This window comes from Gallinula chloropus (genome assembly GCF_964237585.1).
Source record: "Gallinula chloropus genome assembly, chromosome: 26".
Lineage (NCBI taxonomy): Eukaryota > Metazoa > Chordata > Aves > Gruiformes > Rallidae > Gallinula > Gallinula chloropus.
The window spans coordinates 6,364,443-6,391,844 of record NC_140111.1 but is presented as its reverse complement, the minus strand read 5'-3'; the positions used below and the strand labels follow the sequence as shown (position 1 = coordinate 6,391,844).

Here is a 27,402-nt window from a genome sequence, read left to right as displayed (position 1 = left end):
CCCCAGGGCACACTGCTGGCTCATGGCCACCCTGTCACCCACCAGGACCCCCAAGTCCTTCTCTGCAGAGAAGCTCCTGTTTGGATACACCTGAAATACCCAGAATCCACCCTTTCTGAGAAATTGCCACCACCTCCCAAGCTGCTCTTATGATGTGCTGTCTGCTCTTGTTTGGAGACCTCGTTCCCAATCCCTCTGCCATCATTTCCCAGCAGACCAGTGTGTAGGCGGTTCCCACCCCTGCATTTTGACCCTCTGGACCTAATGGGAACCGCTCCTCACATGGCCAAGCCCCCTCAAAGCCTTGAACCCAGGTGACTGGGCAGAAGGTAAACATTGCCTTGGCTATATCTGCAGGTCCACCCCAGATCCCTCTGCTGACCCTTGTTTGCTCGCTGGGTGGAAAGCAGAGATCTCATTCCAGAGCCTGGAGCAGAGTAGAGCCAGGTCTACAGCGACCCAGCACCCGGAGAAGGAGGCTGTGGCTCTCTCCCAAGTCCACTTGAGGCTGGAGACATGAGGTCTCCATCTGCCCTGCCCATCCTCCTGCTCCTCATCCTGCACCTCACAGATGGGGCGTGTGCAGCGCCGTAAGTCTGTCTGTCTGTCTGCCTGTGCTTGGTGGGAGAGCTTTTAGTCCTTGTTAGCACATAGGGTGAGATAATCCTTCCCAGGGGTGCGACTGTTGGCCACGGTGGAGAAGCTTGTGGAGGTGGATCATCCCTGCCCATGAGCACCTAGGACCTGGCACCCCTGGGCTGCTGGGGCTGTCGGCTCTGGGGTGGTTTATTGTGGGTGCTGCCCATGTGCAAGCAGATCCTTGGCTTTGCTGAGCCAGGAAGTCAAGGGGAGCCCAGCAGCAGAGTGGGGCGGCTGGGGAAGGTGGCCCTGCACCCCAGCACAGGGTTCTGTGTGCCCAGGAGGTCTTCAAGACATCTGTGGGGTCTGTCCTGGGATGCACCTCATCCCCACACCTCTCATGTCAGCACTTCTCCTTGCAGGAGTTACGTGGTCTCGTGCCCAGCTGTGTTCTACCACCCGCACACGGTGACGCTGTGGGTGCATCTCAGCGGCCTCAGCAAGCCCGTCCAGGTGACCGTTGAGCTGCAGAGGAAAGATGGGACCCAAAACATCACCCTGCTGAAGCAGGAGGTCCAAGAGCCCCACCTGCACCAGAACATCACCTTCCCTGTGAGTATCACCCCATGTATGGCCATGAAGCCTGGAAGGGGATGCCCTGGACACCCCGTTGTCCCCAGGCTGAGCAGTTCCCACCAGCTCCTCCCAAGCAGAGGGCTGTGGTCCCCACGCTGCTGTGCAGCCCTACACAGCTGGAGGAGGATGGGAGCAGGCCTGACTTCATCTTTCGGTAGGGTCTCACTGCCCACACCAGCAAAACTGCTCCAGGCTCATCCCAGTTAGTCAGTGGCTGAAATAACTCCCTGGTAGCAGACCTGGAGGCTACAGCAGGGTGTTGGGGGGACATTTCCACCCAGACCTTGGCCTGGGGAAGGTGTCCCTGTGGGCAAGGGGAGCTCTGGGTCACTTGGAGTGAGCAGAGCATCCTGGCCATGGCATGTCCCTTCTCCTCACCTGGTGCTGGGGGTTTTCTCTGGCAGGCTCCAGCCCCCTCCAAAGGGAAGGAGGAAATCGTATTCCTGGACGTCTCGATCCAGGGAGATTCCCTGCATGTCTCCAAGAAGAAGAAGGTGATGCTGAGAGCCCTGGATCCTGGGATCTTCATACAGACAGACAAAGCTGTCTACAAGCCTGGACAGGAAGGTGAGGGGAGTGGGATGGACCTGATGGGAGAGGGGGGCAGGAGGCTCAGCAGGCAGTTGGAGGCTGATTGTGGGGTGCACTGGGACCCCAGCACTGGGGGCTGTGCTGCTTGGAGGGCAGCGCCCCACCACAGGGCTTGGGGTGTTTTTCCATCCCTCTTCCCCATGGGCAGGCCCCTCCCTGGGGTGGCACCCCCTGCTCACTCCCACATCCCCATTTCCTCTTTCCAGTGAAGTTTCGAATCGTCTCCTTGGATAAAGACTTCGCCCCCAGCAATAGGAAGGTGAGAGCAGGGCTGGGGAAGGAGGGGAGGCAACAGGACCCCTCTGCATAGCCCTGCCCTGCCCCGCTCTCAGCAAGCCGTGAGAGGGGAGTGGGAGTCAGCCAGCACCCTTCCCCTCAGAGCCCTGCCCCAACCAGCTCTGCCTGGGTGGCTGCGCTCCCCGGGGGGCAGGGATGCCCCATGTTGGTCATGTAGGTTTCCACAGGCCAAGGTAAGAGAAAGCAGAATCACACATGTGGCATGATGGGGACGCTTAAGCTTCCTCTTAGGGATGTAGGGATGGTGAGTGGGAAGCAGGGATAGTGCTACTGGTGTCCATCAAGTCATCAGACACTGGGATTGCAGGTGAGACCAGTCCCTGGCACTCCTGAGCGATCACCTGGGTCTCTGGAAGTGCAGGAGGTTCCCAGGTCAGATGGTTGCTGGCTGCTTGTGAAGGCACTAGGAGATGCCACCTCTCCCTGCCATGCTGGCAGTGCCCATGGCTCATCTCACCTAGACCTGCCTGCAGGCTTGGGGTCGATCCCAAAGCAAGTTGGAAGCGTTTGAAGTTCACAGCACTCCCACAAATAACCATCACCCTACTCCACACGTGGCTCCACACATCTCCCCATCCTGGTGGGACCTGAAGGAAGACTCTGAATTTCTTCTCTAACCATCTTGTCTTTCCCTTTGCAGCTGCCCCTCGTGTTCCTGAAGGTCAGTCTGAGGGACAGAGGGGGGGTTCCTGGGTGGTGTGGGCTTGGGAAGGCAGCTGGGCTGGGAAAACACTGCCACCAGCTGCTTTATCCCAGGGTCCTGGGGTCCAAGGGGTGCTGATGATGCTTGTCCCCCTGCACAGGATCCCAACGGGAACCGCATCGCCCAGTGGCAGAACGTGAGCTCACAGCAGGGCATCGTGGACCTGTCCCTCCCCCTGGCTGCAGAGCCAGCCCTGGGCGTGTACAGCATCGAGGTGGAGGGGAGGAGACATCCCTTCAGCGTGGAGGAGTATGGTACGTGGGGACCAGGAGGTGCATGGAGTGTGGGAGTCCCACCTTAGCGCATCCTTCTGGGCAGCACGTCTCCCCCCCACCCCCCAGCGCTGTTGTCCTTGTCCTGAGCAGGACAACCCTTCTCTCCTTCTGCCCCCCACCAGTGCTGCCCAAGTTTGAGATGACCATCCACCTCCCTGATGCGGTGCTGGAGAGCAAGGAGAAGTTCCAGATGGAGATTTGTGGGCGGTGAGCCTGAGGCTCCCTTGGGAAGAGGGAAAGGGATGGGGAGGGGTCCTGATGTGATGCAGCCCATTGGGTTTACGCTCCCCACCCTCCCCCTGGGCAGGTACACCTACGGGAAGCCCGTCCAAGGGAAGGTCCAGGCCACCTTGTGCCAGCCCTTCAGGTACATCGAGATCGTGCGCCTGGTTAATGGTGTCCCTGAGAAAAGGAACAACTGCATCGAGGTTGGTGGGCAGGTGAGTGCAGCTGGGGAGCCTGGGAAGGGTGTCCCTGGGACAGCCCCTTCTCAGCACTGATGGGGCTGACTCTGCCACTCCAGACTGAGAAGAACGGCTGCTTCTCCACAGAGGTTTTGCTGTCTGCCTTCAACCTGAGCAGCCCCAGGTACCACAAGCAGCTCCAAGTCCAGGCATCACTGGTGGAGGATGGGACAGGTAGGGAGGAGGGGAAACAGGAGGGGAATCAGCTTGTTCAAGGGCAGAGACTGGCAGGACAAGGGGGATGGAGTGAAGCTGGAGGAGGGAAGGGTGAGATGAGATATTAGGGGGAAGTTCTTTGCAGAGAGAGTGGTGAGGGGCTGGAAGGGGCTGCCCAGAGAGGGGGTGGGTGCCCCATCCCTGGGGGTGTTCAAGGCCAGGTTGGCTGGGGCCCTGGGCAACCTTGTGTAGCTCCAGGCCTGGAGGTTGGTGTCCCTGCCTGTGGCAGGGGGTTAGAGCTCTGTGATCCTTGGGGACACTTCCAACCCAGACCAGTCTATAACTCTAGGATTCTATGCCAGCAGTGTCCTCCTGCTTGGGGACAGGCATCACCACTGGTGTGGGGTGTTGTGTTCGTGGCCACGAGCACCCAAACACACACAGTGTGGGGGTATCAGTCTTCCCTAGGGAAGATCCAGAGGGGGATGCCTGGTGGGACTGGGTAGGGACATGAGCCAGGGCAACCAGGCAGCGTGTCTGATTCTGGCTGGAGAGATGGTGTGGGGGGTAAAAACGCCTTTCCAAGGTCCAACAACTGCCCCAGCGTTTTGGCCAGCAGCGAGTCCAGTCCTTGTGACACAACACTGTGCTCTCACCTGGCTGGGTGGTGTGACTTCATCCTCTGAGCTAACCCCTCACCCACCACCTCGGTCCAGCCAGAAAGGGCTGCCAGTGGCTTTGGATAAAAGTGACCTGGCCCCACTGGCACTGAGGTGACCCTGCACCACAGTGCTTTGGTGAAGCACCTCTTGTGATGCCTGTGCAGCCAGCTGGGCCGTGTCTTTAGGTCTGGAAGATGCTGTAGAGGTTTTGCTCCTCTTGTAGGAGGTTCAAACCGTGCTCAAAGCTGCAGAGGGACAGCCAAAAATGCCCAGGGACCTTATCTCCACGGGGACAGGAGCTGGCAGCAGATAACCTGTGCCCCGTGTCCCCACAGCACCCTGAGCTCCCCACTCACTCTCCACAGGGCTGGAGCTGAAAAACACCAAGAGCTGCATTGTTTTGTCTGAGAGCCTCACCGTCACCTTTGAAAACACTGATGATATCTACAGACCTGGCATCCCCTACACTGGGATGGTAATGGGAGGAGGGTCCCTGCACCCCACAGGGCTCCCCTGCACCGTGCTGTGCCTAATCCCAGTCCTGCTGACCCTCAGCTCTGCTCTCCCACCCCTACCCTCTGCACCAAGCCTGCAGCCCAACTGGAGGCCTCTCCCCTTCTCTCCTGGTGCAGATGGTGCTGAAGGGAGCCGATGGTGCTGTGCTGCCACAGAAGCAGCTCTTGCTCATCGTTAGCCAGCAAGGAAAAGACACGAGGCAGATCTTCCTGACAGATGAGTCTGGGAGAGCCTCCTTCGAGCTGGACACCACTGGTTGGAGTGGCACGGTTTCCCTGAATGTAAGTCACCCTTCAGGGGTCCCTGTGCTGCTTTCTCCAGGAGCATGGGGCTGGGCACCTCTCCCAGCCTGCAACCAGTGATGCCTGGCTTGCACCAGCACCTCGTGGGCTGCTCTATGGCTTCTCCACCCTGATTTCCACCTCTAACCTGCTTAGGGTGAAGTCAACGAGACAGTTCACACCCAGAAAGGTGGCTCAACATGCATCCAGAATGCCAACCTGCACATCAGGCCCTTCCTTTCAGAGAGCAGAAGCTTCCTGCGGATCCACCGGCTGGAGAGGGAGCTGCCCTGCAGCCAGCCCCAGCAGCTCTGGGTGGACTACATCTTCAGCAAGGAGGCCTTAGGCACTGAGAAGCAGAGCCTGGATGCTGTCTTCCTGGTGAGGCCCAGCCCAGGGAGGGGAGGGTGGCTGTGTGTGAAGGTCTCCATCTACACACAGCGTCATGGTGGTGTCCCTGAGGACAAGATGATCTGTCCTGCCAGGCAGAGATACCCAGGCCTGTTTGTGGAGGGGTCTGTTGGACCTGCATGTCAATGCAGTCTGGAGACTGGGGAAGGTCAAACCCAATCCTGACGCTCTCACCCTCAGGACCATCCTCCATCAGGGAATTTTGGCTCCCCACAAAGCCAAAGTTCAGTTGTTCCCATCTCCTCCTCTGCAGGTCCTGGCCAAGGGCACCATCACCACCGTCCTCAGGAAAGAGCTGGCTGCAGAGGCTGGTGGGTCAGGAGGCAGGGACACGCTGTGCAGAGCTCTGCTCTCTGTGCCTGGCCCTCACCTCCCCTCCTTTCCCATGGCCTAGGGCTGAGAGGCTCCTTCTCCCTGGAGCTGCCCATCGGCCCCGAGCTGGCACCCACAGCCAAGGTGCTGGGCTACGTGGTGCTGCCCAACAGCGAGATGGTGGCTGACAGCATCAAGATTAAGATGGCCAAGTGCTTCCCCAACAAGGTGGGTGGGGGTTGCTGGAGCCAGGGGGAGTCACTCCATGGCTGGTCCATAGCCCTGAGGTCCATCCTGCTCTTTAACCCATCACGGTCTCTTTCACCCAGGCCTTGATTCTCAAACCCTTGACTCTGATTTTATCCTTGTCTAGAAGACAGCTCCGTGCCCATGGCTTGGTGCTCCATGGGAGGTGGCTCCCCCCAGCCCTCGCCCCCTGACACCCCTGTCCCTCCCCAGGTGAAGATGGCTTTTTCAGAGGACAGAGCTCTGCCCGGCTCGGCGCTGCAGCTGCAGCTGGAGGCTGCTCCAGGTTCCCTGTGTGCCATCCGTGCTGTGGACCGCAGCGTGCTGCTCCTGAAGCCCGAGGCTGAGCTCAACACGGAGGCGGTGGGTGGTGGCACTGCCCAGGACCCCTTCTGCAGCCCCAGGGACGGGGGCGCAGGGGAAGGTGGCATTGGCTTGGGTGTCCCGTACAGGGACTCGGTGCCACAGTGGCTCCTGGGGGGTCCTACTCCTGGGCAGGGGGTAGGCACCTGGCACACGTGTTTGTTTCCAGATCTACAAAATACTCCCGGAATTCAACTACCCTGAAAGCATCCAGGACCCATCACGATGTCCACCATCCCCCTGGGACTATCCCACCGACCTTTTCGTTCCCTTAATCCACTTTGACCCACACGAGACAGACAACTGCCATGCTCCCTGGAGGCGTCCCTTACCTCACCCTTTCCACAGGAAGCCCCAGATGAACACCAACAAGTTATTTCAGGTAAAGGTCCTGCCTGTGCCCCCAGTTCCTCTTCACCCAGGAGTGGTTTGCTCAGCACAGCACCACCCTGTGACCGCCACGCTCCTGGCAAAGGTCTTTTCCCTTCCCAGCAGACCCCAAGCTTCTCCAAGTCCTTCTCCACTTGTCTTCTGCAGCCCTTTGAACTGTTTACTGCTGGGATGGGGATATTCCTCCTGGTGGGTTTTGGAGATGGACATCCTCCTTTCTTTTTCACAGGATGCAGCACTGAAACTTTTCACCAACGCCAAGACGGGAAGTGTTTGCAAACACAGGGTCAAGTTCCATGGGATGCCGGGTCCCGGCGGTTCTGAGGGTCAGCACAACCTTCAGCTGAGTTCTCTGGAGAGAAAAGAGCACGGAGCTGGTGCCCAGCCCTGTGTCCTCGGGGTGGGGGACTCAGAGCCACCCAGAGAATACACTGGAGCATCGTAGGGATTGGAGAGGATTGAAAGGGATTTTGGGTGCCTTCGGGCTGCCCACAGGCAAGGTCCAGCTGTGATGCAGAGACCTGTGGACCCTAATTTCTGCTCTGCCTTTTCCAGGCCCCTTTGTGCAGGCAAGAATGCATGTGCCAGAGTTTAGTGTGAGTTACTCAAAGCTGACGGATCACAGTATCCCGTTCCTTGGTGTACAACTGCCGCCAGAACTGCCACCGGCACCACGCACCTATTTCCCAGAGACCTGGCTGTGGGACCTGGTCCCCGTGGGGTGAGTGAGGATGGATCCCATGGGGCTGCTCCCCTCCCCACCTCCACAGCTGCGTGACGGGAGGCTGAGGACCTCAGGATGGGTCCTTCTCCCGCAAGGAGAGCACCAGCCCAGCTGGGATGGCAGCGGCGGTGGGTGACTCCGGTGGGATGTCCTCATCCTTCAGGGAGGGGGGGGCTCTGAGGAGGTGGCGGTGACGGTGCCCAATGTATCTGGGAGGGACACTGAGGTGCATCCAAGCCCTTCCCTCAGCCCTCAGCACCAGCCCTGAGAGACTGGGCCACGCTGAGTCCCATGGGCAGGGGATGCCATAGGAAATAAGAGCACTGATGGAACCTCTGCCCAGCCCACTGATGGTCCTCAGGACGCAAAGGGAAGGGGTTGGCCTGCTCCTTCTGCTGGCTCTGCCCACCAGACCCAGCTTGAGAGGGCTGCCCACCTTCCACTGCCCCACAGGGAGGGGGGCTCTGCGGAGGTGGCGCTGACGGTGCCCGATGCCGTCACTGAGTGGGAAGCCGGGATGTTCTGCACGTCCCCGCTGGGTTTGGGGCTGGCCCCTGCCACCACCCTCACGGCCTTCAAGCCCTTCTTCGTGGAGCTGGCGCTGCCCTACGCCGTGGTTCGCCAGGAAGCCTTCAGCCTCGTGGCCACCGTCTTCAACTACCTGCGGCAGTGCCTGAGGGTGAGCGGGGCTGGGGAGGGGGCCCTGGGGCTGGGGTCTAGCGGGGGATGATGGAGCTGTGGCGGTGGCCTATCAGGTCCAGGTGACGCTGGGGGAGTCGGCGGAGCTGGAGGTGTCTGGGGGTGTGGCTGAGGTGTACAGCAGCTGCCTCTGTGCAGACGAGGCGAGGACCTTCCGATGGGACGTGAGAGCCACCAGCCTGGGTATGGGGCAGCCCTGCTGCTTGGGGACCCCCCTCCTTGGAGGATGGGGTGGGTTGGACCACATCCATCCTGCCACCTGGGAAGTTCTCCTCCCCTCTCCTCTCACCCTCCCCATTGCCCCTTCCCCCCCAGCCCCAGCACTGCTTCTCAACCTGGTGCCCCCCATCTTGATCCAGCCAGCCCCACACAAAGCCCATGGGGGTTCAGTGTGGACTGGGAGGGGGTTCTGTGGGGACTGAGTACCTCTCTTGCATCTGCAGGGGAGGTGAACATCACCGTCACCACTGAGGCCATCAGCTCCAAGGAGTTCTGTGGCAACGAGATACCCGTGGTGCCGGCCCAGGGGCGTGTGGACACTGTGATAAAGCCTTTGCTGGTGCAGGTCAGATGGGTCATGGAGAAAGACAGTGGGATGGGCTTTGGGACAGGGTCTGGGCAGCCCTTGGGGTGCAGTGGGAGGACTGGGAGAGGGACAGCACCCATGAGGTGTGACCCAGGGGGAGGGGGACACAGCAGGTCCCTTCTCCTGACCTGCTCTGATGGTGCTTCCCCACAGCCCGGGGGGATCCTGGTGGAGAAGACACACAACTCCCTGCTCTGCAAGGAAGGTAGGACCAGCTGGTGTGTCCAGCAGCGCCGCAGGGACCCGGCGCAGGGATGTTTGGCCACTGGTGGTGAGACCACCAGCCTGGGGGAGCCAAGGACCAGGGTCTGATGGGGCTCCTGGCTCAGATGCCTCTACACAGCCATGAGCCCATGGGGTGGTCAGGGCAGGAAGGGGTGGGCAAGGGTGCCATGGGGCAAGGCCCAGAGGAGCTGAGCCTTCCCACTGCTGTTGCCTTTCTTCCCCCCAGCCACTGAAAAAATCTCCCTGGAGATTCCTGAAAACATCTTGGAGGGCTCCCAGCGAGCCCACGTCACTGTGATGGGTAAGGGATGGGCAGGGGACAGAGGACCACCCGGAGCTGATACGGGAGGGGGTGGGGTGAGGACAGCTAATGACAGCGCTCCTCATGTCCCCCTGGGACAGGTGACATCATGGGCAACGCTCTGCAGAACCTGGACCAACTCCTGGCCATGCCCTATGGCTGTGGGGAGCAGAACATGGTCCGTTTTGCCCCCAACATCTACATCCAGCAGTACCTGGAGAAGAGCGGGCAGCTGCGCCCCGACATCCGCGACAAAGCACAGGGCTTCCTGCAGAGCGGTGAGTCCCCCGGCCCCTCCCCTCCCATCCTGCCCTGCCTTGTGGCCCCTTGTTGCTGGGAGGAGTGGCTGACACACAGGACACTGCGCTGCCATCCAGAGAGACCTGGACAGGCTGGAGAGCTGGGCAGGGAGAGACCAGATGGGGTTCAGCAAAAGCAAGTGGAGAGTCTGGCACCTGGGAAGGGATAACAGCTGGAATCAGGACAGGCTGGGGGTGAGCTGCTGGAGAGGAGCTCTGTGGAGAAGGACCTGGGGGTGCTGGTGGGTGACAGGGTGGCCATGAGCCAGCAGTGTGCCCTGGGGGCTGAGAGACAATGGGATCCTGGGGGCATCAGGAGGAGTGTGGGCAGCAGGTGACAGGAGGGGATCCTCCCCCTCTGCTCTGCCCTGCTCAGGCCCCACCTGGAGTGTTGTGTCCAGTTCTGGGCTCCCTGGGATCAAACAGCCAGGGATCTCCTGGAGAGAGTCCAGAGGAGGGACAGAGATGCTGAAGGGCCTGGAGCATCTCCCCTGGGAGGAAAGGCTGAGGGAGCTGGGGCTGTTCAGCCTGGAGAGAAGAAGACTCAGGGGGGACCTTATGAATGTTTATCAATATCTGAAGGATGGGATGCAGGGGAAATGGGCAGCCCCTTTTCAGTGTCTGTGGGGACAGGACAAGGGGCAATGGCTGCAAGTTGGAGCACAGGGAGTTCCACAGCAACCTGGGGAAGAACTTTTCCCCAGTGAGGGTGAGGGAGCCCTGGGACAGGCTGCCCAGGGGGTGTGGAGTCTCCTTCTCTGGAGAGATTCCAGCCCCGTCTGGACACCGACCTGTGTGACCTGTCCTAGGGAGCTGCTTTGGCAGGGGGTTGGACCCCATGAGCTCTGGAGGTCCCTGTGATCCTGTCATTCTATGATAGGCTCCCTCTCCATTTTCTACCCCTGCCCCAGGGTGAGCCTGGGCTCTGGGGTCCCCTGGGGAGGTAATAACTCATCCCCATGCCCTCCCCACAGGGTACCAGCGGGAGCTGCTCTACAAACACGACGACGGCTCCTACAGCGCCTTCGGGAAGAGCGATCCCACGGGAAACACCTGGTGAGGGGCCACAGGGGGCTGGGGGCAGGCTGTGTGGCAGCATCCCTTGGGGATCAGCTGTGTCACCAGGTGTCCCCATCGCCCTGACATCCCCCCCTGGCTCACAGGCTGACAGCGTTTGTCCTCAAGTCCTTCGGGCAAGCCAGAGCCTACGTGGCCATGGAGGAGCAGCACATCGAGGACGCGCTGCGCTGGCTGCAGAAGCAGCAGCGGCAGACAGGCTGCTTCCGCAGCGTGGGGAAGCTCTTCAACAACGCTTTGCAGGTGGGTTGGTGGGGAGGGACATGGGGACAGGCAGCCAGAGCTGGGCTGGCCCTGGCACGTGGCTGGGGTGATGTCTCAGCAGTGGAAGGGGTCGGTCCCTGTGCTGGTGGCACGGTGTGGCTGGACCTGCCTCCCGCTGTCCCCCTTTGCAGGGGGGTGTCTCAGATGAGCTCTCGCTGTCGGCCTACGTCACGGCTGCGATGCTGGAGCTGGGGCTGTCCCCAGAGGTGAGGGTGACTCTGTCTTCTTTGGAGAGGCTGGTGGGGTGGGAACGGGTGCTGGGGCTCACCTCCTAGCCAAACCTGGGGGTAACCAGGCAGAAGCAGGGGGGTGTCTCTGGGCAATGCCCGTGGGCTGGCTCCTGACTCCAGTCCCATGCCAGGACTCGAGGGTGAGCTCGGCCCTGCGGTGCCTGGAGGCTTCAGCCACAGATGACCTGTACACGCTGGCGCTGCTTGCCTACGTCTTTGGGCTGGCGGGGCGCAAGGACCAGCAGGAAGCCAAGTTCCAGAGCCTGGCCAAGTACACCTTCAGCCCAGGTACCACCCCACGTGGGCAGTGCTGCTCCCAGGCAGTACCACCCTCTGCCTGGACCACCCTGGGATGCCCTAACCACCCCTGGGAGGCCCAGAGCTCGCATCCTCCCCTCCCTTTCTCCTCTCCTCTCCCAGAGGGGCTACTCTACTGGCAGAGGAAGGGGAAGGCTCTGCCCAACTTCAAGAACACCTGGGCTGCCGCTGCACCGGCGGAGGTGGAGTTGAATGCCTACATCCTCCTGGCCTACCTTTCCCAGCCCCAGTCATCCATCGACATAGGGGCTGCTTCCCGAATGGTCCGCTGGCTCAGCAGGCAGCAGAACCCCTATGGGGGCTTCGCCTCCACTCAGGTACCAGCACTGGGGGCCACTGGGGCTGCTCTGAGCATCCCCCCCACTCCCCCCCCCAGTTGCTCCCATCTGCAATGAGCCCATTGTGGTGCTTTCTCAACGCCCAGGACACCGTGGTGGCCCTGCAAGCCCTGGCCAAGTACGCTGCCCTGACCTACAGGGGCAACGGGGACTTCACGGTGACGGTGACGTCCCCACGGGGCACAGCCCAGGATTTCCTGCTGGACAGGAGCAACCGGCTGGTGCTGCAGCGGGCGGCCCTGCTCCAGCTGCCGGGCACCTACTGGGTGCGAGCCCGCGGGCAGGGCTGTGCCCTGGTGCAGGTGGGTACGGCCCAGGGGCCCTGTCATCCCCCTGGGGTGCTCATTCGGTGGCTCTAACCCTCCTGCCTCTCCCCCCACCACCCCCACCCCTCAGGTGACCCTGCGCTATAACGTGCCCCCCCCTCCCAGCACGGGGGCGTTCAACCTCCTGGTGGAGACAGAGCCCAGGACGTGCGTGGGGAACGCCAGCACCCGCTTCCAGCTCCTGCTCCGAGCACGGTAGGGGCTGGGGGAAGCCCCTTGGGTTTGGGGAGGGGGCCAGGAGGGGTGTCAGACCCCCAACCCCCCCATGCTGCGGCTCTGCCTGGGCAGGTACACGGGCAAGCGTCCTACCACCAACATGGTCGTCGTCGAGGCCAAGCTGCCCTCTGGTTACATCCCTGACAAGGGCTCAGTGGCAGAGGTGAGAAGCCCCCCCGCCCCACTCTGTCCCCCTGGGGACACAGGGGCACCCAGCCAGGGCGCTGGCCCGACCTGGGGCACCCGCTGAGCAGCCCCTGCCCGTCCTGAGCCGTGTCCCCCCAGCTGAAGAAGCAGAAGCTGGTGAAGAAGGTGGAGGTGCAGCCCGACCAGGTGACACTTTACCTGGATGAGGTGAGATGGGGACAGGGAGGGGACACGGGTGGGACCCCGTGTGCTGGGGCGTGGGGGACACTCCTCTGTGGATGGTCACACCTCACCCTCTCTCTCCACAGCTGACAGGGAAGGAGGAGACTTTTGCCTTCCTGGCTACGCAGGATTTCCCGGTGAGGAACCTCCAACCCGCCACCGTGACGCTGTACGACTACTACGAGACAGGTGAGCCCCCTGGGGACACATCACCCCCCCCTCTTCCCCCCTCAAGCCCCCATGGCTCAGAGAGCTCTGGCTGAGCTGTCAATTCACACTAATGAGCTTTGGCTCGTTAATGGGAGCAGCTCACCCAGCACCCATCGGTCACCGTCCTTCCCCTTGCAGGTGACCGTGTGGACGCTGCCTTCAGTGCCCCTTGCAGCTCAGGTAGGGACAGAGGGGTCACCCCACCCTGACTGGGACCCTCAAGGGCCACCCTGAGCTGTGCTGAGCCCCAGGACCCAGGATGAGGGGGGCTGAGTGGGGGTGAGGAGCCAAGCCAGGTGCCCCAGGCTTACTGGGGGCTGGAGGTCTGGGGGGGGGACACCCAGGCATCCCAGCTGCAAGGTGCAGACCCCCCCATGGGGTGCACAGACCCCCATCAGACCTGGCCTTCCTCCTGTGCCCCCACAGAGCTCTTCTCTCCATGGGTCTGGGGTCCCAGAGGGGCTGAGACACAGAGCTCAGCTGGAGGGACAGGAGCAGCCCGAGGGGGCTGGGTGGGGGTGCTGGGGGGGGCTCTCAGCTCACAGCACCCCCGTTTTGTTTTGAAGAGGCTGATGGGCAGCAGCAGAACCTGTAGCACGGGCAGGAGGCTGCAGCTGGGACCCCCAACTCACCCCAACTCGCTCAGCACCGAGGACTGGCACAGACACACCTGCCCTGGCCACAGCCCTGACCCGCCTTGGGGGGACAGTGGGGCCCAGAGCTGCTGCCAGCACCCCCCCAGCGTGGGGCATGGGGGGCTCAGCTCCTTCCCCAGTGCCCCAGCCAAGGGCCTGAGGCAGCCCCAGGGGCCCAGAGACCCCAGAGCTCCCGTTTCAGCCAGGCCTCAGCAGGGGCCTCACAGGGACACCCCAGACAGCCCCCCACCTCCTGCCCCATGGGAGCTCTGGGGCACCAGGGCTGGGCCCCTGCTCCCCACAGGGTCCCACCTCAGCCACGGTGTGACCCTGGCCCCCTCCCTGTCCCCAAGAGCAACCTGCAGCCACCTCCCCAGTCCCATGGTGGGGAGAAGCTGTGGGGCCCTGTGTGTCCCCCAGGTCTAAATAAACACCTTTGGTCCAGCCTGTTCCTCCCCCTTGGTCTCTCTTGTCCCACAGGGTCCCACAGCAGGAGGGGATGGAGGGATGGGGAGGGGGCTGCTGCAGCCTGGTGGTCAGACAGGCTTGGGGAGGTGGGTATGGTCCCCAAAGGTGGTGACAGAGGAGTACAGGGGCCCTTGCCCCCTCCCTCTCCTACTGAACAGCACGTGAAGGGAGCGGGTGGCTCACCACACAAGCCCCCCACCATCCCAAGCCCCCCCCCCCAAAACCCCATCACGATGCAGGACAGAGCCAGGTGCAGCCCCACACTGGGTTTAATTCTGCTGCCAGGGAGGAGCTGATGGCTGACAGGCACCTGGCTCAGGGCTCAGCACCCACTGTCCCCAGACCACGGTGACAAACAGGGTGCAGGGAGCCAGCCCTGTGCCACAGCCCCTCTGGAGCCCATGAGGGCCGTCTCTGCAGGGCAAGTCCTCCAGCAAGGCCTGGAGCTGGTGCCCCAGTGAGCAGGGGGAGGGTGGAGAGGCTGCAGCTCCAACCCAACCCTCCCCACCCCCACCTGAGGACAGGTGACAACATCACACCAAGGCACGGGTGAACAGTCTGGCTAAGGGACAGCCCTGTGACCCCCTCAGCGATGGGGGAGAGGGGCAGGGCGAGCCCCTGGCTCTGGTGAGAGGACAGGAGCTGGTCCCACATCACTTGTGACGTTTCTTCTTCTGCTCTTTGCGTTTCTGAGCCCTCACATCCTTCTTCAGGCGGCTGTCCACCACCTTGAACTGGCCCTTGACGCCGGGGGGACGGCGCACCCGGGGTCCCACTCCTTTCTTAGCCACCAAGTAGGTGACCTGCCTCTTCTCCTTGGCCAGCCCAGCCTTCTTGTAGATGCTGTGGGAGAGTGGCAGGAGGTGAGAGCGAAGCCCCAGCACCCCAGCACAGCTCAGCAGTTTGGCTTTGGGATGTTCCCACCACCCCACTGCGCCTCTGTGCCCTGAGACAGGGCTCCCCTGGGCACTGCCTCATCCCCCAATCGCTCTCCCACCCCAGTCAGCTCCCTGGAGCTTTCCCTGCAATGAGGACACAGAAGATGGGGAGGCCCCCAGCTCCTCCACTCACCGCCGCAGCTGGGCCACCTTCTCCCTCTCCGAGATATCCACCGTGCTCACCACGGCCTCAGCCTTCTTCTTCATCTGCTCCATCTTCTTCAGCATCTGGGGGAGGGGGACAGGGAGAGTGAAGGGAGGAAGAGGGCAGGGACCTCAGGGAGGGAGGGAGGGAGGGCACAGAGCTCGTGGGCAGCCCACAGCCCCACTCACCCGCCGCTTCTTGCGGGCCTTGGCCTCTGCCACCTTCTTGATGGGGCGGGCGTTGATCTCCCGCCAGCGCTGCCGATAGGCCTCCACCGTCTGCCGGTCCACCGGCACCTGCCTGCGCCGGTGCTGCTTCTCCTCCTCCGTGAACCACGCCGGCAGCTCCCCCTCCTCCTCGTTGAAGGAATACCTGGGAGTGGGGAGGGGAGCAGGGCAAGTCCTGAGCAGGACATGGGGCATCTCCCAGTGGGAGACCCCACACCACTCCCATCCCTGGCACCTGTTGAAGGAGTCATCAATCAGGTCTCTCTTGGCCTTTTTGGAGGTGGCGATGATGGAGCCGAGCGCCAGGCCCTCTGCATCCAGGACACGGGCTCTTTTCACTGCAGGCAGATGAAAGCTCAGCCTATCTGGGAGCAGCTCAGCCCAGCCCAGCCCAGCCCAGCCCAAGCCTGAGCCAGCACCTCCTCCCCCTCACCTGGGTCCTCGATGGGCACTACCTCGAAGCCACACGGCTCAACACGGCCCTGCTTCCTCCCCACTGGCACCAGTGGCCTGCAGAGAGGAGAGTGGTCAGGGCTGGGGGTTCTCACCTCCTGGCATCCTCCAGGAACGTGGAGCTGGGGGAGAACATGCAGACCCCACCTCAGCCCTCACCTCTCGTCATCGCTGCTGCTGTCGTCATCGCTGCTCTCCTCATCCTGAGCTTTCCCAGCATCAGTGCCTGCAGGAGGTGGGGGCTCAGCTGGAGCCTCCTCCTTGGGTACCACCTTCTTCTGCTCCTTCTTTGCTGCTTTGCCTGGGGAACAAGGTGAGAATGGGCTGAGGGAGACTCTTAGCCCTCTAAAGATGCTCAATTAACACCATCCATTAATGCCACAGGCTGGAAGCAACCTCTGGAGAGCAGCAGCGCCTGCATCCCAGTTTGATCCGGTGCCTACATCCCAGTTTGACCCCAGTGCCCCAGACTGGGCCGTGGGGCTGTCCCTCTGTGCCCCCCCACTCACCTCTCCGAGCCTCACGCTGTTTCTCAGCCAGCATCTGCGACTGCCCCAGCTCCAGGTCCTCATCTGCATCGTCCTCAATGCCAGCAAAGGCGTCCTGGGGAGGGAGAGCAGCAGCTCAGGGGACACTGGGCAGAGCTGGGGAGCTGCTGGGGCCTGAGGCTGCCCCGTGTGTGGCCCCAGCAGGACTCACCTTCCCAAACCACAGGCTGGTCTGACGCTCCTCCAGCACCGACTTCTCCTCCAGCGGCACCAGCAGAGGGTTCTCCTCCTCTTCCTCCTCTTCCTCCTCTTCTTTCTGCTTAAACTTCACCCTGGGACAAACAGCAGCGGGATCAGTGTCTCCCCAAGCAGGATGGGGTGCACTCCAGAGCCCCCCACCCCTCCAAAAGGAACCCCCCACCCCAGGGTGGCCTCTCCCAGCCCTCACCTCTTGGCACCCTCCTCTCGCCTCTCCCGCTCCAGCTGCCGCTGCCTGGCCTCAATCTCCACCAGCTCCTCCGGGTCCAGATCGCTGGCAAGGGACACATCATCCCCTTCCTCACAGTCTGAGACACAGATGTCATCGTCCTCAGGGCCTATCTCCAGCAGAGCATCTGCAGAGGCCATGTCCCCACGGCTCAGCTCCTTCAGGAGCTGCAAAGCAAGGGAGACCCAAGTCAGGAGCTGCAGCTGTTTGATGTGGGTGGGTGTGTTTGGGGGTGTCACTGTCCTGGCCCTGGGGGTGTGGGGACCCCTGAGCCTCCCCCTGCCCCACACACCGGGGTCCTGTGGATGGCACGGAGGGAGAACATGCTGGTGTCGCCGTCGTCGGCGATGGACACGCCGGGAAGGTCCATCTTCAGCTCCACGCGCTCACGCTGCTTCCGCTGCTCCTTCAGGAGCTTCTTCTTCTTTCTGGAGAAAGAGGCAATGGGATCCCAGAATCACAGGGTTGGGAAAGACCTCTGAAGGTCATCCAGTCCAACCATTCCCATCCTGTGCTAAACCAGATCCCTGAGCACCTCATCTACCCTTTGTTAAACACACCCAGGGAAGGTGACTCAGCCCCTCCCGTGCCAAGGAACGGGAGGCTGTGCTGTCCCCACACCCCTTCCCCATCCCAGCAGCTCATCCGCTGCCAGGCTGGTGCCAGGTCCCCACCATCATCCCCCCGTGAAGGTCCCCAATGCTGGGACAAAGGCAGCACACACCAGTTTGGAGGAGCAGACGACCCTGAGGACCCCAGACCCACAAACCCACACGCTGTCCCCACGGCTGGAGCTCCCCTGATGCTCTGCTGGCCCAGAGCTCCCCCACCTCTCCTCATCTGAGGTGGTTTTACCTCTTCAGCTCTGCCAGCTCCTTGGCCTTCATCTCTGTCAACGCCAGCTCCAGCTCCTCCTCCTCCTCTTTCGCTGCCTCATCAGCTGTGGCTTTTGATGCCTTCTTCTCCTTCTTCTCCTCCTCTCTGCCCTCCTCTTCCTCCTCTCCAGAGCTCAGGCTGCCAAAAAAGAAGGAGCTCAGACCCTCCCTCTCCTGGCCCATCCCACCCCACTGGTGCTCTAGGGCAGCCCCACTGTCCCTACTTGATGTCCAGCTCCTTGGCTTGCTCCTTCAGCTTCTTGGCCAAGAAACGCCGTAGCTTGGTCCTCCAGTTCAGCAGGGCTCTGTGGGGGGAAGGTGGGAGTTCAAGAGATACCCACCAAGGCCTGGCACAATGCCTCGTGTCCCAGTGCCCTCCCAGTATCCCCCAGTACCTGAGCTCTTTGCGCCCCAGCACGCGGATGTCCTTGCAGCACTGGCGCAGCTCCTCCGTGGTGGAGCTGTGATTCTCCAGCTCCCCATCTCCCAGCGTGATCTGAAGGGAGGGGAAGGGAACTCAGTCAAGAGGGAAGGAAAAGCCCTTTCCTTTGGTGAGGAAAACCCAACCAAACCCAAGGAGAAGCACTGGTTAAACCCCAGGCCAGCTCTGCGGGAACAGGAAGGGAACCAGCACTGGGGCTCCTGGCTCCTTTTCCATCATCCTGGGGACATCTCCTGGGCCACCAAAGTCACCCTCATGTCAGGTCCTCACCTCGTTGGCCTTGGAGAGGAAGTCCACGGGGTTGGGAGCCTTGAGGAAGTCCATCAGGGTGAAGGAGTGGTAGAGAGTCATGTCACCATCTGCATAACCTTCTGCCTGCAGGAGGAAGGAGCTGTGTGAGCTGCACCAGGGCTCAGGACAAACTCTGACCATCCCTAATGGATAAATGGAGCCCTGGAACTCATGTCCCACTGCAGTGTCAGCCAAAATGCAGCTGCACAGCTTAGGGATGAAGACAAGTCACCACCCCAACCTGCCAGCTCCACACTCAGAGCCAAGAGGGGACTCTGTGCAGGGCTGAAGCCACCTGATGCAGCCTTTGCCATCCCCTGTCCTACAGCCAGTGTGGGGAGGGTGTTACCCATCCACCCCCAGCCTCAACTTCCATCACCCCATCGCTGTGCTGCTTTTGAAGGCCACAAAACCTCCTCACCACCAGCACTTTGCATCCCCAGGGCTTTCCTTTTCCCAAAGGAACTTGGCTTCCTGGGATCCTGACCCCCAGCCCACCTGTGTGCACCTGCCCTGGCTCCTACCTTTGGCTTCTTTTTGCTGACCAGCTCGCTGACGGATTTAGTCTGAACCTCCACCTCCTTGAAAGCATATTTTGGGTCAAAAAACTTGCTGTCTATTTTGTCTGGAGCCTGGTAACCTGGGATGGAGGAATCAAGGTCGTGAGGGGGGTTTTTCCCAGCCCTGTCCCAGTGATTGCAGCTCCCCAGGGCCACTCACCCTGGCACACCACGAAGATCTCAGCCGACTCGTTGCGGGAGGCCTGGGGTTTGGTGGCCTGGACCTTGAGGAAGAACTGCTGGAAGATCCAGAGGAGTGGCTGATAGTCCCGGGAACGAAACACCTTGGTGATGAACCAACCCCCTTTGCAGAGGAATTCACAGGCCAGTTTCAGGGCCATGAGGGTCAGGTTGGCTGGAGGAGGGGAGAAGAGCGGTCAGCGGGTGTCACAAGTCCCCATCACCCAGTCCTGCTGGGGTAGGAGGTGTTCCTGCCCTTGCAGCCCTCTGCTCTGGGTCGTGCCAGGCCAGGTGCCAGCCCTGAGCAGGCCCCACCTTGGGAATAGGCATCGTGCACCCAGCTGGCTCCCACGTTGGGGGCTCCATCGTTCAGCACCACGTCCACCTTCCACGTCTGCAGCTCCTTGCGCAGGGCCTGGGGGGGGGAGGCAGATGGGAACCCCACCCAGCCCTCTGCAAGAGCCCCCACAGAGCACCCCCTGGCCACATCAGCTCAGCTCCCTCCTCTCATGGGACTACCAGACTGGTAGGGAGGTGGGGACAAGAATCACAAGGTTGGAAAAGACCTTTTAAGATCAGCAAGTCCAACCATTCCCATCCTGTGCTAAACCAGATCCCTGAGCACCTCATCTACCCTTTTTTAAACACACCCAGGGAAGGTGACTCAGCCCCTCCCTGGGCAGCCTGTGCCACAGCCCCACAACTCCTCCAGGGAAGAACTTTTCCCTCCCATCTGCTCTGACCCTGCCCTGGGGCAGCTTGAGCCCATTGCCCCTTGTCCCATCTCCTGGCCCCTGGCTGAAGAGACCATCCCCCACCTCTCTGCACCCTCCTGGCAGGGCAGGGGAGGTGGGGAGAAAGTCTCCCCTCAGCCTCCTCTTCTCCAGGCTGAACACCCCCAGCTCCCTCAGCTGCTCCTCAGAGGATTTGCCCTCCAGCCCCTTCCCCAGCCTGGTTGCCCTTCTCTGGACTCGCTCCAGGACCTCAATGTCCTTCTGATGCTGAGGAGCCCAGAACTGGACCCAGCACTCGAGCTGCAGCCTCCCCAGTGCCCAGTCCAGGGGCACAATCCCCTCCCCAGCCCTACTGGCCACACTATTTCTGACACAAGCCAGGATGCCCTTGGCCTTCCTGGCCCCCTGGGCACACTGCTGGCTCACATTCAGCCTGCAGCCACCCAACACCCCCAGGTCCTTCTCTGCCTGACAGCTCTCCAGCCAGTCTCCCCCAGCCTGTAGCGCTGCAGGGGGTTGTTGTGTCCCATGTGCAGCACTCTGCCCTTGGCCTTGTTACACCTCATCCCGTTGGGCTCAGCCCATGGGTCCAGCCTGTCCAGATCCCTCTGAAGAGCCTCCCAACCCTCAGGCAGATCAACACCTCCTCCCAGTTTAGTGTTCTCTGCACACTGCCTGAGGCAGCATCCCACCCCTTCCTCCCTTCATCAGGGTCTGTACCTGGCGGCATTTCTCCGTGGTGATGTCCTCCTGCAGCGTCACCACGTTGGGGATGGGCTTGATAGGGACCAAATCCACTCCTGGGGGGAAGGAGACAGAAAGCCCCCAGCCCTCAGAACCTGGCTCCAAGCAGCTTCCCCAGCAGGACCTGCAATTCCAGAGCCCCTTTTCCTGGGACATCCAGGGATGCGGTTGGGGGTCCCTGCACCCAGCCCACCCCCCAGCACTCACCGATGATCAAGCTGGAGACAGGCATGAATTTGGAAGCCACCTGGAGCCTGTGGGGAATAGAGAGGCTCAGAACCCCAGCAGGGTCCCAGCAGAGACCCCTCCCCATCCTCCCCCAGGCCGGGGGCGGTGGCTGGAGCTACCGGTGCCCTGAGGCCACTCACCAGCCGCCGGGGGCCGCGCACAGGTCCAGCAGCGCCCGGGCCTTCTGCAGGAACTGGAACTTCCTATTGAGCTGCAGGAGCTTGAAGGAGGAGCGGGAGCGGAAGCCTGAGGGGTGGGAGGGGGGGAGATGGGGGTTACCGGGCTGCCCGGGGCTGCCAGCGGTGACCCGGCCGCTGCCCCCGCCCCCGCCGCGGCTCAGGGGCCGGCCCCTCACCCGTCTCCTTGGCCAGGTGGTAGAACTTGTCCCGCCGGCTCTTGCCCAGTTTGCTCTTCTTGCCCATGGCGGTGGCGGCTGGGAGATGCTGCGGGGCTGGGAGATGCTGCGGGGCCGGGAGACGCTGCCAGCGCCCGGCACAGACCTGCGGGGACAGTCAGGGCGTTGAGCTCGCAGCCCACAGACCCCCAGGTGAACCCGAACCAAACCCACCCCAACCCCAGCGCCAACCCCAGCCCCAGCCCCAGCCCCTGCCCCGGCCCCAGCTCCAGCCCCAGTCACAACCCCAGCATCAGCCCCAGCTCCAGTCCCAGCCCCTGCCCCAGCCCCAACCCCAGCGCCAACCCCAGCCCCGGCCTCAGCCCCGGCCCCGACCCCCAGCCCCTGCCCCGAGCCCCAACCCCGGCCCCTGTCCCGGCCCCAGCCCCGGGCCCGGGCCCGGGCCCGGTCCCAGCTCAGCCCCAGCCCCAGCCCCCGCCCCCGCCCCAGCCCCCGCCCCGACCCCAGGCCCAGCCCCAGGCCCAGCCCCGACCCCGACCCCGACCCCGACCCCTGCCCCCAGCCCCTGCCCCTGCCCCTGCCCCTGCCCCAACCCCAGCACCAGCCCTCAGCCCCCGGCCCCCGGCCCCGGCCCCGGCCCCGGCCCCGGCCCCGGCCCCGGCCCCGAACCCAGCTCGAACCCGAACCCGAACCCGAACCCGGCCCCGGCCCCGGCCCCGGCCCCGGCCCCGGCCCCGGCCCCGGCCCCGGCCCGGTACCGATCGTGACGCCGCTGCCGCTACCTCGTGCCCTCGCCGCCTATCCCGGCGTGCCGCGCGCGCGCCGCCCGGCTTCCGCTTCCGCTCGTCGCCGCCTCAGCCGCCATCTTGGGAGCGGCTCGTCCCGCCGCCTCAGGAAGAACGCCGCGTCCCCTCCGCCCCGAACGGGCCTTGTGCCGCGTCGGAGAGCAGAGAAAGAGATCGAGATCCCCCCCAACACACAGACACGCTCAGGGCTGATCTTACGAGCCGTGAGCGCAGCCCCGGGCGGGTCGCGGCGCGCAGAGCTCGGGCCTTGACCGTACCAAGATGGCGGCCAAGCTCCCCCCCTAGCGACCCGAACTGCGCTGCGCATGCGCCCCCGGCGCCCAAAGCGAGGCCGTCCCCGGCGCCCGCCCCGCGGCGGAGGGGGGAAGGGGAAGGGGAAGAGGAAGTGTCGTCACGACGCTGTACGCGCGGGCAGAGGCAGGAAGGCGGCCGCCGCCATCTTTAGTGCGGGCAGGAGCGGCGCCGCCGTCCCGATGCCGGCGGAGAAGATGGCGGTGGACGGGCCCGAGCAGGTGCGGCCGGGCCGGGCCGGGCTGTGGCGGGACGGGACGGGACGGGACGGGCCGGGCCGGGCTGGGCTGGGCTGGGCTGGGCTGGGAGCGCCGGGGTTGCTGCGGGGCTGTGCGGGGCCCGGCCCTGCGCTGGGCCTGGGGGGCACCGTGACTCGGCGGGTTTCGCGGCTTGGGACGGGCCTGGGGGCTGCGGGGGAGGGGACGGGGGTGCGGGAGAGGACCCAGGCCCTGCCCCGGGAAAGGGGGGACCCAGGCCCTGCCCCAGGGAGCGGGTGGGGAGGGGGGACCCAGGCCCTGCCCCGGGAACAGGGAGAGGGGAAAGGGGCACCCAGGCCCTGCCCCGGGGACGGGGAGAAGGGAAAGGGGGACCCAGGCCCTGCCCTGGGGAAGGGGAAGGGGGGGACCCAGGCCCTGCCCCAGGGACATGGAGAGGGGACCCAGGCCCTGCCCCGGGGAGCGGGTGGGGAGGGGGCACCCAGGCCCTGCCCCAGGAACAGGGAGAGGGGAAAGGGGCACCCAGGCTCTGCCCTGGGGCAGGGGAAGGGGGTCCCAGGCCCTGCCCCGGGGAAGGGGGGGTCCCAGGCCCTGCCCCGGGGAAGGGGGGGTCCCAGGCCCTGCCCCGGGGAAGGAGTGGGGAGGGGGGACCCAGGCCCTGCCCCGGGGACGGGACGAAGGGACTCAGACCCTGCCCCTGGGAGCAGGTGGGGAGGGGGCACCCAGGCTCTGCCCCGGGGAAAGGGGGACCCAGGCCCTGCCCCGGGATAGGGGAAGGGGGCACCCAGGCCCTGCCCCAGGGAGTGGGTGGGGAGGGGGCACCCAGGCCCTGCTCCGGGAACGGGGAGAGGGGAAAGGGGGACCCAGGCCCTGCCCCGGGGAAGGGGAGGGGGGAATGGGGGGACCCAGGCCCTGCCCCGGGGATGGGGAAGGGGGGACTCAGGCCCTGTCCTGGAAACAGGGATGGGGGGAAAGGGGGACCCAGGCCCTGTCCCAGGGAGATGGGGGAAGAGATGGGGTGTGAGAGGCTCTGGGAGGGACGAGGAGATGGGGTGTGAGAGGCTCTGGGAGGGCCGGGCAGCCCATGGGGTTGGGGCTCTGCTGCTGAGCTCCCCTCTGTTGCAGATGGAGATGGACGATGGGAAGGGCGGCACGGGGCTGCGGCAGTACTACCTGTCCAAGATCGAGGAGCTGCAGGTGAGGAGGCACCCAGGGTGCCAGCCAGGGCTGTGGGGCTGCTGCAGCCCCCAGCACCTTCCCTCTGCTATGGGTGCCCCGTTCAGCCCCAGGGTGAAGGCTGCAAGCAGGACCCAGCTTTGTTGGGGTTCAGCAGTGCCAAGTGCAGGGTCCTTTGCCTGGGACAGAATGAGCAACACTACAGAGCAGCTGGAGAGCTGTCAGACAGAGGAGGACCTGGGGGTGTTGGGTGGCTGCAGGCTGAGCATGAGTCAGCAGTGTGGCCAGGAAGGCCAATGGCATCCTGGCTTGTGTCAGACACACTGTGGCCACAGGGCCAGGACAGGGGTTGTGCCCCTGGACTGGGCACTGGTGAGGCTGCACCTCGAGTGCTGGGTCCAGTTCTGGGCTCCTCAGCATCAGAAGGACATTGAGGTCCTGGAGTGAGTCCAGAGAAGGGCAACCAGGCTGGGGAAGGGGCTGGAGGGCAAATCCTCTGAGGAGCAGCTGAGGGAGCTGGGGGTGTTGAGCCTGGAGCAGAGGAGGCTGAGGGGAGACCTTCTCCCCACCTCCCCTGCCCTGCCAGGAGGGTGCAGAGAGGTGGGGGATGGTCTCTTCAGCCAGGGGACAGGAGATGGGACAAGGGGCAATGGGCTCAAGCTGCCCCAGGGCAGGGTCAGAGCAGATGGGAGGGAAAAGTTCTTCCCTGGCAGAGTTGTGGGGCTGTGGCACAGGCTGCCCAGGGAGGGGCTGAGTCCCCTTCCCTGGGGGTGTTTAAAAGATGGATCAATGAGGTGCTCAGGGATCTGGTTTAGCACAGGATGGGGATGGTTGGACTTGCTGATCTTAAAGGTCTTTTCCAACCCTGTGACTCTGTGATTTGGGGGGTGATGAGTCTCAGCCCTACAACCTGACCTGGCTGCCATGTGTGTGTGTGGCAGTCAGTGGGTTTGGCTGCTCACATCCAGCTGGGAAGAGCTGTCCCCACTCCAGTTCCCTGTCCCAAGACAGAGGCTGGTGCTGGGCTGGGGTGCTGAGGCCTCAGCAGGGCTCCCCTCTCCCTCCCCCAGCTCATCGTGAACGAGAAGAGCCAGAACCTGCGGCGCCTGCAGGCCCAGAGGAACGAGCTGAACGCCAAGGGTACGGCTCTGCCCCCCTCCCTCACCTCTGGGGCTGCCCCTGGGGCTGGTGGCTCCTGGCTGCTCCCTGTCCCGGGCAGGGGGGTGGCTCAGGGGTGCTGGTGCTGATGTCCCTCTCCCTGCCCACAGTGCGCCTGCTGCGGGAGGAGCTGCAGCTGCTGCAGGAGCAGGGCTCCTACGTGGGAGAGGTGGTGAGAGCCATGGACAAGAAGAAAGTCCTTGTGAAGGTACTGAGATGTCCTGAGGGCCACCAGGGGTGAGGGGCAGAGCTGGGGGGGTGTCCACAGACCCCATAGAACTCGGGGTGAACGCGAGCTCTGGGGGTGTCACAGCTCAAAGACAGGGAGTGGAAGCTCTTTCTGCATTGTGGCAGCTCTCCTGGGCCCAAACCTCCCCAGGCTGGTGGGAGGTGGCTGGTTTAGGGCTTCCTGTGGGCAGGAGGGGGTGTGGGGTGGCTGAGCTCTCCCTCTCCTGCCTCTCACCGTGTGGGTATCGGGCAGTGCTGAGGGAAACGACTCTTCACGGTACCAACTGCCGCCTTCCAGGTGCACCCAGAGGGGAAGTTCGTGGTGGATGTGGACAAGAACATCGACATCAACGATGTGAGTGTCCCAGGGATGTGACTGCTCCCTCTGGGCAGCCCTGACTGACCTGACCCCACCCCCTTCCTTTCCTTTCCCTGCTGTGGGGGATGCTGAGCTCCCCTCTGCTCCCGCTGCAGGTGACCCCCAACTGCCGCGTGGCTCTGCGCAACGACAGCTACACCCTCCACAAGATCCTGCCCAACAAAGTGGATCCACTCGTGTCCCTCATGATGGTGGAGAAGGTTCCAGATTCCACCTACGAGATGATTGGGGGCTTGGACAAGCAGATAAAGGAGATCAAGGAAGTGATTGAGCTGCCAGTCAAGCACCCTGAGCTCTTTGAAGCGCTGGGGATCGCCCAGCCCAAGGCGAGTAGGGGCTGGGGGGTGGTGGTGTGGGGGGGACAAGGCTGGTATTTGGGGAGGGGGGGGTGAGATTTGTTGGTGCTGCTGCTGCTGCCACCTGCATCCCTCTGCCAGCCCTGGGAGGGGAGGGGGGAGCAGTGAAGCCACCAGCAGCTGTCCCAAGTTGTGTCTGCTTGGGGGGGGGGTGTGCTGAGCCCCTCCTGGCAGCGGTGCTGAGGTCTCTGTGTGGCTGTTGGCAGGGTGTGCTGCTCTACGGACCCCCTGGCACAGGCAAGACCTTGCTGGCCAGGGCTGTGGCCCACCACACCGACTGCACCTTCATCCGCGTCTCGGGCTCCGAGCTGGTGCAGAAGTTCATCGGCGAAGGTGAATTGGGGTGGGGACCCCCCTGGGGTGGTTCTGGGGGGGTGGGGAGGGAGCCAGGGAGCCAGAAGCCCTGTTGGCTGTGCTGAGCTGTGCCAGGGCTCAGCCCTCTGGTCTCCACACCCCTTCCAGGTGCCCGCATGGTGCGGGAGCTGTTCGTGATGGCGCGGGAACACGCCCCCTCCATCATCTTCATGGATGAGATCGACTCCATCGGCTCCTCCCGCCTGGAAGGCGGCTCTGGCGGGGACAGCGAGGTGCAGCGCACCATGCTGGAGCTGCTCAACCAGCTCGATGGCTTCGAAGCCACCAAGAACATCAAGGCAAGAGTTGGGGGAGGTGGGGGTGGGGGGGGGTCACAGGCAGCATCCAGGGTGGCAGGGAAAGGGGGTGCTGACAGCCGGGGTTGTCCCCACACAGGTCATCATGGCCACCAACCGCATCGACATCCTGGACTCGGCTCTGCTGCGTCCCGGCCGCATCGACAGGAAGATCGAGTTCCCTCCTCCCAATGAGGAGGTAGGTGGGGTACCCCAGGAAGAGAAGGAGGGAGGGGAAGATGTTATTCCCAGCCTGGAATGTGGTTCCCATGGCTCCAGCCCTCACTGCTGCTCCCTTCCCCCAGGCCCGTCTGGACATCCTCAAGATCCACTCCCGGAAGATGAACCTGACGCGCGGCATCAACCTGCGCAAGATCGCGGAGCTGATGCCAGGGGCGTCAGGGGCAGAGGTGAAGGTGAGCTGGGTGCCATGGGGGGGGGACACAGGGGGATTTGGGGGAGTTGGGGGAGAGGGGGAGCAGTGTGTGTGACACCTCTGTCCCTGGCAGGGCGTGTGCACAGAGGCTGGCATGTACGCGCTGAGGGAGCGGCGGGTGCACGTCACGCAGGAGGACTTTGAGATGGCTGTGGCCAAGGTAGGTGCTGAGGGGGTGATGGGGAGGGGGGATGCTCAGCTCTGGGTGACACAGAGTGGGGTTTGGGGTTACTGGGTTAAGTGTCTTCTCCTCCCTGGGCAGGTGATGCAGAAGGACAGCGAGAAGAACATGTCCATCAAGAAGCTGTGGAAGTAACGGTGAGGCTGGAGCTGCTGGTGGTGACTCTTTAATAAAGCACTGCTCTGGCTGTGCCTGTGCTGTGGTTTGGGGAG

General features: G+C 63.2%; 3 protein-coding genes across 4 annotated transcripts; 2 read left to right on the top strand and 1 right to left on the bottom strand.

The window, feature by feature from the left end:
• The first annotated feature begins 463 nt into the window (after positions 1-463).
• On the top strand, positions 464-14,143 carry LOC311201289 (alpha-2-macroglobulin-like protein 1). The gene is made up of 36 exons (XM_084275649.1): positions 464-590; positions 1,002-1,191; positions 1,620-1,782; positions 2,013-2,065; positions 2,744-2,764; positions 2,907-3,060; positions 3,204-3,288; positions 3,389-3,521; positions 3,605-3,719; positions 4,729-4,838; positions 4,996-5,160; positions 5,317-5,541; positions 5,825-5,882; positions 5,966-6,111; positions 6,343-6,492; positions 6,662-6,874; positions 7,112-7,208; positions 7,438-7,603; positions 8,060-8,285; positions 8,362-8,488; positions 8,749-8,870; positions 9,045-9,096; positions 9,343-9,417; positions 9,519-9,695; positions 10,691-10,772; positions 10,880-11,036; positions 11,189-11,263; positions 11,419-11,575; positions 11,708-11,922; positions 12,030-12,245; positions 12,340-12,464; positions 12,558-12,648; positions 12,771-12,839; positions 12,941-13,043; positions 13,203-13,244; positions 13,631-14,143. The coding sequence occupies exons 1-36, from the start codon at positions 517-519 to the stop codon at positions 13,657-13,659; spliced, it is 4,458 nt and encodes a 1,485-aa protein (XP_084131775.1). The 5' UTR covers positions 464-516; the 3' UTR covers positions 13,660-14,143.
• A 279-nt stretch (positions 14,144-14,422) lies between these two features.
• Positions 14,423-22,077, bottom strand: FTSJ3 (FtsJ RNA 2'-O-methyltransferase 3). 2 transcript variants are annotated; one of them, XM_084275329.1, is made up of 22 exons: positions 22,073-22,077; positions 21,315-21,459; positions 21,100-21,205; positions 20,939-20,985; positions 20,708-20,787; positions 19,569-19,668; positions 19,234-19,428; positions 19,038-19,153; positions 18,493-18,597; positions 18,176-18,276; positions 18,005-18,085; positions 17,761-17,919; positions 17,198-17,333; positions 16,867-17,072; positions 16,630-16,750; positions 16,440-16,533; positions 16,090-16,231; positions 15,911-15,987; positions 15,713-15,815; positions 15,439-15,622; positions 15,239-15,333; positions 14,423-15,010 (listed from the first exon to the last, which is right to left on the bottom strand). In XM_084275329.1, the coding sequence occupies exons 2-22, from the start codon at positions 21,379-21,381 to the stop codon at positions 14,821-14,823; spliced, it is 2,505 nt and encodes an 834-aa protein (XP_084131455.1). In that variant the 5' UTR covers positions 21,382-21,459; positions 22,073-22,077; the 3' UTR covers positions 14,423-14,820. The 2 variants fall into 2 exon arrangements, with proteins under 2 accessions (XP_084131455.1, XP_084131456.1); XM_084275330.1 differs by lacking the exon at positions 22,073-22,077 and having other exon boundaries at positions 21,315-21,506.
• Positions 22,078-22,532: 455 nt separating this feature from the next.
• On the top strand, positions 22,533-27,381 carry PSMC5 (proteasome 26S subunit, ATPase 5). Its single transcript, XM_084275595.1, has 12 exons — positions 22,533-22,632; positions 23,752-23,823; positions 24,873-24,942; positions 25,071-25,168; positions 25,487-25,543; positions 25,663-25,893; positions 26,130-26,256; positions 26,386-26,576; positions 26,674-26,772; positions 26,879-26,989; positions 27,083-27,169; positions 27,272-27,381. The coding sequence occupies exons 1-12, from the start codon at positions 22,594-22,596 to the stop codon at positions 27,323-27,325; spliced, it is 1,236 nt and encodes a 411-aa protein (XP_084131721.1). The 5' UTR covers positions 22,533-22,593; the 3' UTR covers positions 27,326-27,381.
• Positions 27,382-27,402: the final 21 nt, after the last annotated feature.

Bases quoted from the DNA above. Each gene is read 5' to 3' on its own strand.
- LOC311201289 (XM_084275649.1), top strand. From the start codon at position 517: ATGAGGTCTCCATCTGCCCTGCCCATCCTCCTGCTCCTCATCCTGCAC. The intron at 7,209-7,437 runs GTCAGCACAACC...TGCCTTTTCCAG, and splicing joins GGGTCCCGGCGGTTCTGAGG to GCCCCTTTGTGCAGGCAAGA. The intron at 11,264-11,418 runs GTGAGGGTGACT...GTCCCATGCCAG, and splicing joins AGCTGGGGCTGTCCCCAGAG to GACTCGAGGGTGAGCTCGGC.
- FTSJ3 (XM_084275329.1), bottom strand. From the start codon at position 21,381: ATGGGCAAGAAGAGCAAACTGGGCAAGAGCCGGCGGGACAAGTTCTAC. The intron at 15,334-15,438 runs GTGAGTGGGGCT...CCCCTCCCCCAG, and splicing joins AGGCCCGCAAGAAGCGGCGG to ATGCTGAAGAAGATGGAGCA. The intron at 15,011-15,238 runs GTGAGTGGAGGA...ACTCTCCCACAG, and splicing joins AAGGTGGCCCAGCTGCGGCG to CATCTACAAGAAGGCTGGGC.
- PSMC5 (XM_084275595.1), top strand. From the start codon at position 22,594: ATGCCGGCGGAGAAGATGGCGGTGGACGGGCCCGAGCAG. The intron at 22,633-23,751 runs GTGCGGCCGGGC...CCTCTGTTGCAG, and splicing joins CGGTGGACGGGCCCGAGCAG to ATGGAGATGGACGATGGGAA. The intron at 26,990-27,082 runs GTGAGCTGGGTG...TGTCCCTGGCAG, and splicing joins CGTCAGGGGCAGAGGTGAAG to GGCGTGTGCACAGAGGCTGG.